The 14,798-nt window shown below is 42.7% G+C and overlaps 1 protein-coding gene across 6 annotated transcripts in view; it reads left to right on the plus strand.

Moving 5' to 3' along the window:
• The window catches only part of cadm1b (cell adhesion molecule 1b), a 149,743-nt gene that overhangs the window by 93,270 nt on the left and 41,675 nt on the right, over nt 1-14,798 (plus strand). For all 6 annotated transcript variants that reach the window (XM_079482225.1, XM_079482227.1, XM_079482226.1 and 3 more), the window contains 3 exons: nt 262-408; nt 7,503-7,655; nt 9,518-9,655. In XM_079482225.1, coding sequence (XP_079338351.1) covers nt 262-408; nt 7,503-7,655; nt 9,518-9,655 — 438 coding nt within the window. The remainder of the gene's footprint in view (nt 1-261; nt 409-7,502; nt 7,656-9,517; nt 9,656-14,798) is intronic.

A 14,798-nucleotide genomic window follows, 5' to 3' on the forward strand; every position in this document is an offset into this window, starting at 1 on the left:
ATGGCAGTCATCTATTCAGCTTCCGCCTCGACTTTTACAATTTCATGATACAAGAAAAGAATGAAACAGGATCCGCATAGTAATAGTATTTTCATATTTTTTTGTGGTTAAAGAAAGAGTATTATGATTGCCTCTCTGAAAAGCAAGGCAACAAGCAAATGAGAAAATGTTGTTTGGGGGATGCATTGTAATTACAATCCAGATATAACATCACTGAAGTATTCCTATGTAAGGTTTTTTTATGTTTTCTCTGGCTTCCAGTGCAGGGTCAGAACCTGGTGACGAATAATGTATCTGTGGTCGAGGGCGAGACGGCAATTATCAGCTGTCGGGTGAAAAACAACGATGACTCCGTCATCCAGCTGCTCAACCCCAACAGACAGACCATCTACTTTAGGGACATGAGACGTAAGTCGAATGTTATTATTCTGTTTTCTATTGTGGAAAGTTGTGTGTTCCTAAAGAACGTCTATAGCCAGCAAAGCAATCTACCTTGCAATGTGACGTCACGTCCTGTATAGCTAAATATAAGCCTTCTGAAAACTTGGATGTCCAAATATGCTGTTTTTCAGAAAATGGAAAAAACACTGTACCTTGTAAATTATAAAATTATATGTTTTCGAAGTTGAGAAGCACTTTTTAAAACGTTTTATTGGTTAGATATTTGCAAAACCCAGTGACTAATGAAGAATCTCTTTGGAAAAAGTTACAAAGCATGGAGATACAAGGTTTAAGAAGGATAGCAGCTTTTTTGTGTGTATTCATTTACTGTGTATAATATGTACATTTTATATATCAAATATTTTATAACAGCAGTTAACTACGGTGGCCCACTGGTGCACAACTTCAATTTAACCATTTTAAAAGCAAATATAAGTTCACAACACAACGGAATAAAGCCACAACACAATGGAAATGCTTTGCTAATACTAAGGGAACCAAAGTTCTTAAATTGTTCTATATTTTTAGGGGCACATTCGGCAGTTTCATGCTTAGTTCAGTGCATACAGCAACAGGAGAGAGATCCGGGAGAGCATTAAGGATTTTCACACTGATTATTAAAACCGAGGACAAACATTCTAAGACTCTTGACTCATTCACACTTAGCGTTAACAACTTTTTCTTTCTAGTCTTCCTTTCTAGCCGATTGTAGTCTTTGACAGTCGGGAAAGAGCACACGACCGCCTCAGACCACTGCCTCAGACCATACATTAAATGACTGATGACGACTGGACTTTCTGCCAAACCAACAAATCTATTGATCTATGTACTGATATACTAGATGAGCAAGCTTTGCATTATATTCCCATTTCATTAGTCATAAAACAAAAATGCTCACATGTTTTTTATGCGTTCATTTTTTAAGAGGTTATGCATGCTAATAAAGGTTAAATAGATTTGAAAAGAAACCAATATTTAATAGAGCAATAATATTTTCATAAAAGTAAAAAAACTAATGCAGTTTTGCATAGGCTTAATCCAGAGCTTGCAAACTGAAACTGAAAATCTGGCGTCTTTTGCATCTAAATGCTAATTTAAAGTTGAAAATTACTTTAATCAAAATAATTTACAAAAAAAATACAATGCGTTTTCATCGATTTATTCTGTACCCTTACACACACACACATCGTAAACAATAGCTTTTATTTTATCCTTTTTCATGAAGAAAAACATTTGTTTTAAGTACACCTGCTTTGTGTTTTTCTGCATTTATTAATAATAAAACGTGTTTTTTCCTTGAAATCAGCCGTCTTTGTCATTTAAAAAGATCTATATAATAATAACCCAATGATAGCTTATTCATTTGTATTGTCAGAATTTCTCCCCTTTTTCCTGTCTGTCTATCCATAATGTCAGTCCCGGATGGTAGTCGTAAATATACAACATGTTTATATTTCTTTACATGCTGTGTAGAGTAAAATGCACAATGTTTGCAGGTTTTTGGCACTTTTTGTTTTAGATTTAATGTATGCAAAGTTTAAATAATGTTGAAAATTATAAATAAATGTTGACAAAGCCATTTATTTCCGAATTCCGTAATTTTTAGCTTAAGATGGTGTAATCAAGGAAAAAGCTTAATGCACCTCATAGCTGTTTGTTGTTCTGCATTTACCAAAGAAAGTAATAGATTAAAATAAAATAAACTTTCGTTGCTCATCATTTCATTTCTCATAAAAACAATTTTTAAAGACAACCATAGTCATTTAAAGTTTTGATTATTTCAATGCATATATAAAAACTACACACAATAGAAGCAAAGCATGAAAAAAATATTTTCATTTAAATCTTTAATTTACACATTAAATAACTAATTTAATTAAAACGTTAAGCCTATTGTGAATACGACCAATGTATAACTCACAATACTGCTTCTTGCATTTAAACACATGCACAGTTAAAAAACGTCTACGATACCCTTGTATGTCAGTGGTGGTTTTGGAATTGTTAGAAGCAGCGGAGGTAAACTCATATACTGGCAAATGCAATGCAAATATACTCTTATACATAGTGTTTTTATATATGATGTTTGTGTAAACTCTGCTGGTCAAGGTACTCGAAGTACCGGGATTGTCCTGTGTAATTAGTTTTAAATGGCAGTTGCGATTGTCTAGCTCATTTTCAGTGGAGACATGTGGTAAGCGGCAAAACGCGGGGGTTTCGTTGGCAGATTGGTGCGCAAGCAGTGCCCAAAATCCTGCCATTTCCCCTGGCACGGCTCTCAGCATCAAGCGCTCTTTTTATGAGCAGCATCCATGCTGGCTTTAACCTATCAACATTTTACTGGGCTCAAAACACGGAGAACATAGTTTTAATAATGGAATTCCCAGATTTATACGACCGAAAAAAAATATATTGTTTATTTTAGTAAAGAATACAGAGTGGGTTGATTTGCAAGTTAAAATACATGATACGTGCAAAATGTCAAACTGTATATAACATGAGTGTCATTAGAATGAATCATTACCATAAAAATGTACTGCATATTTAAAAATATATAAACTTCCGGCAGGTGAGTGACCTTGAACATCCGCCCAGAGACAAAACATTTTCACGACGAGAGACAGCAGCTGCCCAGCTACTCTACAGCTCGCCAAGTCTGATGAAAGGGCCATTACATACATTAGAATGTAATGACTAGCCAATCAAAATCAAGCATTAAAAAGCGCTGTGTAACAAGTCTCTAATTTGTTCATATGAGATTGTTTTCCAACAGTAGAGCACACGTTCCTTTTAAATGCTTAAAACAAACAAAACAGGCTACCAAAACCTCTAAAACAACACCCAAAGCTGCATCATGCCGGGAGGTGTGCGTTTTGCTGGGTGTTTTACCCCCCTAGTGGTCAGGAGCTTTTCCGTTGGGTTGTGGCTTTATGCCATTGTGTTGGAGCTTGATTGCGTTGTGAAGTTATATTTGCTTCTTAAATGTCGTTATGTTGTGCACCAGTGGGCCACTGTAGTTAACCTAACTTATGTATTTGATTAGAGAACAGTGCTTTACATTAATACAGCATAACAATCCATTACATTTCCATTAGAAAAAACTTTGTAATGAAGATCCATAAAAGGGACGGAAGGAGGCAGGAACCGGCGAACATTTAACGTACTTTAATGAAATCAAATAAACAATAAAACAGAAGTCAAACATAAACACAAACTTTACACATGTCCGAGCCCGGTCCTCCCTCGTCAACAGTCCTGCCGCTCGTCCTCTTAAGCTCCCGATCTCCTCCGTGAGATATGCGGGACCGGTGTGTGCACAGCTGATTCTAACTATCACTCACGCCACCGGCCCCGCCTCACGGCTCTCGTCCCGCCTTCCTCACAACAAACGTATTTTCAAAGTCAACTAGTTCCGATTTTACGTGAATATGTGTATGGTTACTCTATCAGATGCATTTTCAAGGGTGTAAAGGTTGGACAGAATGCGTTTTGATTTTACGCGACAAACCGTCCCAGCATCCTAGTGCAAGTTCATACTTTGAGCCTTGACACATCGCAGCTCGTCTCTTATCATTTAAGCGAGCAGCAAGGCATTGCAATGTTGACAAGGTCCTTTTCAATAATTGAGTGACGGGGTGTAATTGTGTCAGGCTAATTAAAGTGCTCTGAGGGTCCATTTAGATTCCTGCCTTGAGATTGTTTAGAACCTCAATGCCGCTCTGCATGCAAAGCGTATAATCTTGCTGCCGCTGCTAAATAAGGGCCCTGATGAGCGTCTAAGTGATGGTTTGACACCTAAAGCGTTTGGATTTTACGTGAGACCAGTGATCCCAACCAATATTCGCTAATGTGTGAGAATCACCTCCTCATTCCCTCTTATGGATCGTTGTCAACTTTTTTAACAACGTGAGATAAGCAGACCCACATGATAGCAAACCCACAAGATAAAATATCTACAGCAAATAGATGTGAGAGGTACAGTATTTCATGACATTTATTTCAAATGCACCGCACATGTACAATTGTTGGCTTATCTCTCCGTGGGATCCCGTATCCCGTGGCTTGAGTAAATATTTGAGCATTTGTGAAGCGTTTGTAGATTTTCTTCCATTTTGGCTTCATCCTCACAAGTAAATGTTGAAATTTTTATAAACGCTCTGAACTAATACTCTGATAACTGCGTTCGTGATGACAGACATTGCAAAAATCTGTAACTTCTCCCACACATTTATGTCATTTTGGTTCAAGGATTTAAACAGTTCCCATGAATGCATGTTCTTTATTTATGCATGACCATATGTGCTTTGTGTCAGGGTTTTTTTGTTAAAGATTGGTGTTATTTGACCTTTCGCCCAGGGTTTCATAGCTTCAGGGGGAACTTGGTACATTTTATACACTTTTCGTTTAAAAATAACTCTGACAGATTTCAGTCAAAAACACAATTGCAAAGTATATTATAATTCCAATCGTTCCATCTTAACATTTCAGTGAGAAAGAACACATTGCTAAAAGATCAGGTTACACTTTTTTTCATCATGGTTTCATCTAATTTAATTAACGTTTTGGTGGTACCTAATTCTCCTAGTTGGCACATTTTGTGCCAATTTCACCTGACAAGCGCTTTCCTATCTATCCTTTCGGTAAAAAGACAGGATATGGTTTGGGGTTTAGGGGAGAAAGATAAACACAGAGAGAGAGAGAAAGAGAGAGAGAGTTCTAGCCGCTAGCTCTGACATTATTCCTATGGATGTGACTGGAGGGAGGCTCAGCCTTCAAACTCTTTAATGCTGTAATGTATTATTCTGTCTAATGTTTACCAGCCTGCCAGTTCAGTTTGTAGAAAGTATGACCACTTGAACAATTCATAGTTTATCCCTTCAGCGCAGATGGCTGTGCATCCAAAATGACATAGAGAAGAAATGTGTCTTAGCTTATACAGCATGAAACGCACCTGTGGATATAGTCCGATGATATATAGCACGGTATTTTTCATTATATATTAGCATTATGATTCGGTGGTGGTTTATTGCTGCTGGCATGGAGCGATAGCTTGGGGTTTTTATCACATTACATTCAGACTGCCATTCTCATTCCCTGTCACTTACGGATGAGCCGCTCTATAAAGCCTTTTTAGAACAATTTAGAATAAAAATGTGACCTGAACAGCGATAGCTGAAGAATTTGTTATTTAAATTTTCTGAAAACTTAACGCTATATTACATTTCCCCGTGCAAAGATTTTTATGTCACTTTGTTTAAATGAACTTTCATTTCGCTGCACTGAATAAGCAAAATTTTATGCTATTAATGCCAAATATATGATGACTGTTTTAATGTTGTGCTAGGGACGATTCACATTTCGCTTATAAAACCGCGCAGAACACGCAAGACGCTTTCTCCAGTCAAATGACCAGCTGTGCGTGCACAGCACTCAGAAACGTTTAAGTGTTTTCCTTTCGATGTGCCGCGTCGCCCCCTATTAGCGCATATTAGCGCAAAAGATGCGAAATGTGAATCACCGCTTATACGGTCGACTGTACATACTATATATAAATCACAGGTCATTCCCTTATTTAAAGGGATAGTCTTCACAAAAGTGAAAATTCTGTCATCATGTATTCACTCTTCTATCATTTCAAACCCATATGACTTTCTTTCTTCTGCAAAACACAAAAGAAGATATTTTGTAGAACGTTGGTAACAACCGCAGTACCCGTTGACTTGGTTTTAGTAATAGAAGTGAAAGGCTTCCGCTGTTGTTTGTTTACCAACATTCTTCAAAATATCTTCTTTTGTGTTCTGCAGAAGAAAGAGAGTTATAAAGGTTTGAAATGACAAGAGGCTGAGAAGGTATTTTTGGGTGAACTATCGCTTTAAGATAATCACAAAAGGCTTTGAGATTTGTGAAATTTACCATTATTCCACATCGGTAGTCAGTTTTGAATCCAGCCAATTATTGGAGCCAAAAAGTAACATGTGACTAATAACTGTCATGACAAAAATGTACCCAGTCCTCAAGTAATTTGACTCTTTAGGTTTTCCTTTACTTCATTCATTTCCATACTGTATTGAATCTTTAATTATCGTTCAATAAAAAAGTACTTTGACTCCCCTGATAGGAGAGAAAGGGGCACATTACATTTGAAGTTACACATTACATTACAAAAACAGTTGGGCACTAAAACATTTTTTTACATGGTTATCCGTTTTTTGGTTTATCTAACGTGCTATATGTAATTTTCTGAAGTCCCCTTTCTTTTTTTTTCCAATCCTTGTGTGAGTTTGGGATAGAAGACTAGGGACAGCCGAAGAGTGTCTCAAATCAGCTGGGACATGAAACAATCACATTCACTTACTGTCAACCTCTTACAGGCTCGGGTGCTTTAGAATTCCTAATGCACTCTAATGAGCCCCGTTCATGTGAAGCCTGGCTTTCAGAGATTTATATTTCTCATATTCTCTTCTACTGTACTGATGTAGAGAAATGGCAGCCTTCTGGCATTACCTTAAGACTAAAGTCTCAGAACTGTTTGATGCATAGTGCATAAACTTCCCACATCAATTGCAATTCAGTCCAAGTTCTGAGAAAATCAGGCTTTTCAATCCACGCCCACTGCCTTTTTGCTCAAAACAAGCTAGCCTCATCATTATTCTTTGGAAGAAGGCTTTCGAACGCTCCCCAGGTTCAGGGTTGGAATTAAGAGAGGGTTCTTAAAATACACCATCAAAGGTCTTAAACTTGTGACGGGATTGCTCGGTTAAATTCCTGACATTCTGAACTTCCAGAATGCGTCAAAGTTCAGCCCACTCATTTAAAGCAGTAGTTCATTCCAAAAATTAACATGTCGTTTTCAACACAAAATCGGCTCTTTCACACATTTATGATGAATGGAAAACTGTAAAAAGATGTTACAAAATCGCTTTAAGTTGGAAAGAACTTCTCTCAAACTTTTTGCTATAGCTTTTTGACCGAATTGACTACTTCCTGTTGTGACCATCATCTGGATTGTCGTCGTTCAGTCATGGCTGTTTAACTCACTCTTCCCGCTTCTGTTTCGTCAGCCTTGAAGGACAGCCGGTTTCAGCTGGTTAACTTCTCAGACAATGAGCTTCTGGTGTCATTGTCCAACGTGTCACTCTCGGACGAGGGACGGTACGTGTGCCAGCTCTACACGGACCCCCCACAAGAAGCCTACGCAGACATCACTGTGCTGGGTATGACGTCTACCTTCTGAATGTTATTGATGCACCTTATTGATTTGTTCTCTAATTGAACTTGTTTAATTGAATCTCACTGTGACACAATATCCACTGATCCCTCTCATGTCGTTTCCAACAAGGCCGGCCAAACAAAATGGAACGGATGTTGCGCTATTGATATTGCCGTAATATTGACTGAATTCCTCTTAGATGTTGAAAAGGCCACATTGAGCGATTCTGAAGTTAGCTTTGTGCCGTTGTGAAGCACTTGTGCTGAATGACGATTTGAAGTCCTGGAGAGCCGAATGGCATTGAGTGCTCTCTTAAATGGTGCGAGTTTTATGAGGATATGTGTTCCGTCGCAGCATGTACGTAAAAGCATGAGGCTGCCGGTAGATATTAGAAAAAGAACCAATGCAACCAAAGCTTTTATAGAGAGATTTTAACGCCATCAGCAAAGCACCATATGAGATAATGTGCCATCAGCTCTCTGCTCTGAAACAAATATAAGGAGTAGTGTGTGATCTGTTGTAACCAAATATGAATAGGGTAGAATTGCATGAATGGGAAATATTGAGTGTTGCTTGTCATTTTCCTGCTGAAAGACCAGCACTAGTTGCCATTTTGGACCAGGCTAAATTGTTGCTGGCGTCACTGGTAGAGACAGCCATGGAGTTCACCTGAAGAATTTAGAGGTCATCCACAAGGAGATGCGATTAGCTGTATACGTAAAGATTTTGTATCATATGTGCGTTTCGTCCAGACGAACTCTGCATTTTGGGAGCCTTTAACCGATATGTTTTGAAACCGGGTCCCAGAGTGGATAAATCTGAAAACGGCACCCTTGCCTTTTCGCGTGTACAACCGATCCGTATATTTTCTGTAACGATGATCTCATCACCCCGGGCATTAAGTTTATGTTCATGCTCCAAGCGTTTTTTTCTCCATTGTAAGTGTATCTCTGTGGCAGAACAGAGCCACATACTGATTTGGCGTGTATACATATCGTTTTAAATCGGTTTCGTGTGTACGCAGGTATTTCTTGAGACGACGCATGGAAAGAAATAAATAGCAAATAGGGAAAGTTTTCGCAAGATAAAACTCCATGTAGTGGTTACTGTAAGTAGAATAAAGAAAGAAATCACAACGAAGACTTCGATAAAGTCTTTGGATTCTTGCATCTGTTGTATAGAGCGAGACTTTTGCTTAACCCTTGTGTGGTGTTTGAGTCTGTGGGACCTGTTCAGTTTTTAAAAGAAAAGTATTTTCAAAACATAAACATGCTTTTTCACCTATATTAATGTGAGATTTAACAAAGGTATAGTAAATTACATACATTACCCATATATGCTGTTTTTGTTGTTAATTGGGATAACATAAAACTATTTTTGTGACTTAAAAGTTGTATTTTAACAATTATTTTTATGACTAAATTTATTTAAAAACTGAATATCGCATACAAGGGTTAAGCCAAATCCTTCAATGACCACATTTTTTGTATTTTTGCTGTTTGTCAAGAACTGTTTCATTTGTGTTTGTATTTCGCTAAAAGATTTTACAGACATAGCTGACACTTAAATGGACTTAATAAAGTCTCCTGAGCTTTGAAAGGACAACCTCAGAGCACTACGGTTTTTCTTCTGGGCATCCCAAGCTGGGGCTTATAGCGTATTTTTACATAGTGTGAGAAAGCAGCTTCAGACGCACATCACATGCTTACACATTTTGCACTTTGACTGATTTAACTTCTCGATACTCATCGGCAGATCTTAGTAAAAATAACAAATTGTCCTTCAGCGAGCACACAGATAACAACATCGATCCAGCGCAGAAGAGCTGCCGCACCATCTCTAATCCTGCTGTCGATCTTCTTCCAGTTCCACCAGGCAACCCAATCTTAGAGTCCCGGGAGGAAATTGTTAGCGAGGGGAACGAGACGGAGATAACCTGCACCGCCATGGGCAGCAAGCCTGCTTCCACCATCAAATGGATGAAAGGGGACCAACCACTGCAAGGTTTGACTCCGATTCAAAGTAGATTGTGCTGATAGGTCCGAAGCGATTACCGAATTCTCTGATCTGCACCGAGCACGCTGCATTTTTGGATTCTGTCATAATAAGGTTTTTAATTAAGTCTTCAGAAGGCCAACGGTGCGACATGTAGGACTCCAGAAGAGTATTTCTTCGGGTTTCAGTAGAGCTTAAATAAGTAGCTTTGATTGAACTCCAACTGTTTACTGTACCTCCCACTCCGCAAATCCTGCCCACATATTAGCAGCGCTGGCATGAAGGAGTGAGTGCGCAGGCTGGTTAATGTGCTTATAAACAGCTTTTCTCCATTAGAAAGCAGGGAGGATTTGTTGAATAACATTCACGTGGACTACCTGGGGAAAGAGAGGCAAACATGGCATATCATATGGCGATGTTTAAACAGAATCAGAGTTGAATGTGTCAACTGTTTATGGATTATGAATATGGCAGCTTTATTAAATGCAGTCGAGCTGCCGCCTGAGCTGACATATTTTTCATGTGTGGAAAGGATCAAAAAGTATTGTTAGGATCACAGAAATACACAAATTCAACTAATCACTCTGCGTACAAGGTGAAAATGACAGTACAGAGACATATTGTATAGACAATCGAGTCTTCATTGCCTGGTTGAATGAAGCTTGTCTTCCTTGTTTTGAAGCAGGGGGGCTTCAAAACTAGGCCTGCAGCAAAAAGCAGGGGGTCTGTCAATTATTGTTTGATTTCAAACCTTTTTTGTGGAAGAAATATTTTTTACTATTACAATACAATGAAATGACATACAACCAAAGCTAAGGCTTAGCAGGATGTTTCATTTTTCCACTCACGATTCATGTTGTAATGTTGCATTGTATGGTACAACAAAGGCACATGACTCCTTAAAAAAAAATACTTGGGCCCAGTTTGCAGCACACTCCCTAAATTAAGGAACATTTCCTTGTAAGAGCTTTGTCACTAAGGATTTAACTGTGCAGGCCATTATTTTTGTAACAGTCATGTGCAATCATAATCTTTAATCAAAATCTTGAATATAACCTTGTACATTCCTGAAAATATAATATGCAGCAGCAGACCCCTGCTCTATATATATCGTTGATCTTAAAAAGGTTGAAGACCCCTGCCTTTAAGTGAGTTTGATGTACATTAAGTGAAGTATGTTTTGTAATAGTGTCTTATTATGCGCTAGCAGCAGGAAAGGGAGTTGAGCTATAGGTCAATGCCGAGCTGTAATTATTTCCCACTTCATTAGGTCCAAGTAAACCGTTATACGTTGTGCTGTAATTAGCTCGATGCCCTTGAGTTTTCTAACTGTCTTAAGATGAGGGTTAACGTGGTAGGAAAGAACCCTGCATGCAGCTTCTGACCTCTGGGCTTCTTCATTGTCACATGTCCTGACCATCCATCATAAATTTGCTCCTGGGATTTGTACACATCACAGTAATAATCTGTGTGAATGCGAATTCTACTGCACGCTGTTATGTCATCATAGTCGAAAGAGCTTTTTTAACCTGGGTTATTTTGTTCCATGTTCATCACACATGTGGCTCAGATTGTACCCCACCGTATGCACGCTGTATTATGTTGTCATGGTGGAAGAACGGAGAGAGGCCCAATTGCGGTGAAACAGCTGGTTTTATTTACCCTGCCCACAGGGGACACAAGAGAGCATACACAACCCCGAAGGGAGAGACAAAAACCCCGAAGGGAGAGATGAATGACCCCGAAGGGAGAGATGAATGACCCCGAAGGGAGAACTCTCAGGAGATCCTCTATCGAAGCGTCTGCAGCACAGGTGGTTGTCACACCCGGAGAATCCGGGTTCTAGACGGCGGCTGCGGACCGCAACGGTAGAGGCAGGGTCTGGTGCTAGGCAGGGTATGCTGGGTCCCAGACGGCGTGGCTGGGTAAAGTCCCGGGGAGCTGGTGGGAGAGCTTCGTGAGCAGCCGATGCAGGGAGTCACTGGAGCGCCGGCGGGAAACTAGCGGGCAGATGAAGATGAGAAAATAATAGGAGGAACACCAAACTATCTAGGGAAAATAACAATACTAGAAAAACCTAACTAGACTAGACTAAATAAATAACGCTAATGACAGATAGAGGAAAGCTTGTAACGCAAGTCTAGACACGACTGGACTGGACAGGACAAGAAGTCAGCTAACGGTAGTGCTAGTATAAACACACAACGGACTGACGAAGAACAAGAGCACACGAGGGAATGAAATAGGAAACCTCTTAATTACGTAATGGGCAACAGCCGCGTAGCGCAACCCGCGAGCGGGAAGCGCTAGCGAAACTCGCTACAGGTGACAGGGTGATCAGCGGAGTCGTGAGGGAAACCCAGTGAGGGAGACACGGGGGCGGGGCTGGTGACGCAGACACAGAACACGCGGAAAACTGTCAAACAATTCCCCACGTGTTCAACATGAAACAAAACACAGTCACGCAGGCAAAAAACTGAACCACAGACCCAGAGTCATGACAGTACCCCCCCCCCCAGCTGCGCCACTGGGCGCTTAGGGAGGGGGCTCACCTCGTCGCCGGTGGAAGTCCACGATCAACGCACGGTCCAGGATGTCGCGAGACGGCACCCAACACCTCTCCTCTGCGCCATAGCCCTTCCAGTCCACCAAGTATTGGAAGCCCCTGCCACGACGGCGCACGTCGAGCAATTTCCTGACCGTGTAGGTCGGGGACCCATCCACCAGACGAGGGGGAGGGGGAGGGGAGCGGGACCCAGAAGGATTCAGGTGGGACACAAAGACAGGCTTCACCCTGGAAACATGAAAAACAGGGTGAACTCGACTAAGATTGGGTGGGAGCTTGAGCCGGACAGCCACCGGATTGACCACCTTGGTGATGCGGTATGGCCCAATGAACTTGGGAGCCAGCTTGCGAGAAGGCACCCGGAGAGGCAAGTCCAAGGTAGAGAGCCACACCCGCTGACCACACAGATAGGTAGGATGGGAAGACCGGTGACGATCGGCTACGGTCTTACTACGGCTAGCGGATTGAGCCAGGATCCTCCTAGCCTTCCTCCACGTGCGTTTGCAACGTTGGACGAAAGCTAGGGCTGAAGGGACCGAAGAGTCGAGTTCCTGGGAAGAGAACAGAGGAGGTTGGTAACCCAGAGAACATTCAAAGGGCGACATACCTGATGAGGACACGGGCTGGGAGTTGTGGGCGTATTCAATCCAGGCCAGCTGTTGACTCCAGGAACCGGGGCAGTGTGAGGTCAGGCAGCGGAGTCTCCGACCGAGATCCTGGTTGGCGCGCTCACATTGCCCATTGGTCTGTGGATGGAATCCGGAGGAGAGGCTAGCGGTGGCTCCAACCAGCTTGCAGAACTCCTTCCAAAACCGGGACGTGAACTGAGGACCCCTGTCGGATACAACGTCAACTGGTAACCCATGGAGCCGGAAGACGTGATCCACCATCAGTTGAGCGGTCTCCCGGGTGGAGGGAAGCTTGGGGAGGGGAACGAAGTGGACTGCCTTGGAGAAGCGGTCTACCACAGTCAGAACGACCGTATTTCCCCCGGAGAGTGGAAGGCCAGTCACAAAGTCCAAAGCGATGTGTGACCAGGGCCGAGAGGGGATGGGCAGTGGGCGGAGCAGACCAGCAGGAGGGCGATTAGAGGGCTTACTTTGAGCACAGACAGAGCACGCCAACACGAACTGCCCGACGTCTTTGGCCAATGATGGCCACCAATACCTCTGGCGCACCGTAGCCAGGGTGCCCCGATTGCCTGGATGGTTGACAAACCTAGAGGAATGGCTCCACTGAAGGACTTCAGGGCGCAGTGCAGTCGGCACGAACAACCGACCCGGCGGGCATCCCCTCGGCACTTGCACCCCCCGTCCGGCCTCCTCTACTCGCCGTTCGAGTCCCCAGGTAAGAGCCCCGACCACCCTCCCCTTGGGGAGGATGGACTCAGTCGCCGGCTCCTCCCCGAGAACCCCAAACAGACGAGAGAGAGCATCAGGTTTGATGTTCTTTGAACCGGGCCGGTACGAGAGGGTGAAGGAAAACCTGCCGAAGAACAGAGACCACCGAGCCTGTCGGGAATTCAACCTCTTGGCCGAACGGATATATTCAAGATTTTTATGATCCGTCCAGACCAAGAAGGGTTGTGTCGACCCCTCCAACCAGTGACGCCACTCCCCCAGAGCCAGTCGCACCGCCAACAGCTCCCGGTTACCGATATCGTAGTTCCGTTCTGCAGGGCTGAGGCGGTGGGAAAAGTAGGCGCACGGATGCACCTTCCCATCGTTAGCCGTTCGCTGAGACAGAACTGCGCCTACCCCAACATTGGATGCGTCTACCTCCACAATGAACTGTCGTTCAGGATCTGGAAGACAGAGCACAGGTGCAGAGACAAACCGGGACTTAAGATTATCAAAGGCTACCTGTGCTTGAGGATTCCACCTGAACAGAACCTTTGGGGAGGTAAGCGCGGTGAGCGGCTCAGCCACCTGGCTGAAACCCCGGATGAATCGCCGGTAGAAGTTGGCGAACCCCAGGAACCGCTGCAACGCTTTACGAGAGTCAGGGACAGGCCACTCAGCGACGGCCTTGATCTTGACCGGATCAGGTTCAATGCCTCTAGGGGAGATTATGTGGCCAAGGAACGAAACCGAATCGGCGTGGAATTCGCACTTCTCCGCCTTAACAAAAAGTTGGTTCTCGAGAAGACGCTGGAGGACCTGACGAACATGCTGGGTGTGTACCTGGAGAGAAGGGGAGAAAATCAAGATGTCATCCAGGTACACAAAGACAAAGCGATTGATCATGTCACCCAACACATCGTTGACCAGGCCCTGGAAGACGGCCGGAGCATTGGTCAACCCAAAGGGGAGAACCAAGTACTCGTAATGTCCCGATGGTGTATTGAAGGCCGTCTTCCACTCGTCCCCCTCGCGGATGCGGACAAGGTGGTAGGCATTGCGGAGGTCTAACTTGGTGAAGACCTTGGCTCCCTGTAACAATTCAAAAGCGGTGGACATGAGAGGTAAGGGGTATTTGTTCTTAACCGTGATCTCATTCAACCCTCGGTAATCGATACAGGGACGTAGGGAGCCATCCTTCTTCTGGACAAAGAAGAAGCCCGCTCCAGCCGGCGAGGAGGAATGA

The sequence above is a fragment of the Barbatula barbatula genome (genome assembly GCF_947034865.1).
Source record: "Barbatula barbatula genome assembly, chromosome: 19".
Lineage (NCBI taxonomy): Eukaryota > Metazoa > Chordata > Actinopteri > Cypriniformes > Nemacheilidae > Barbatula > Barbatula barbatula.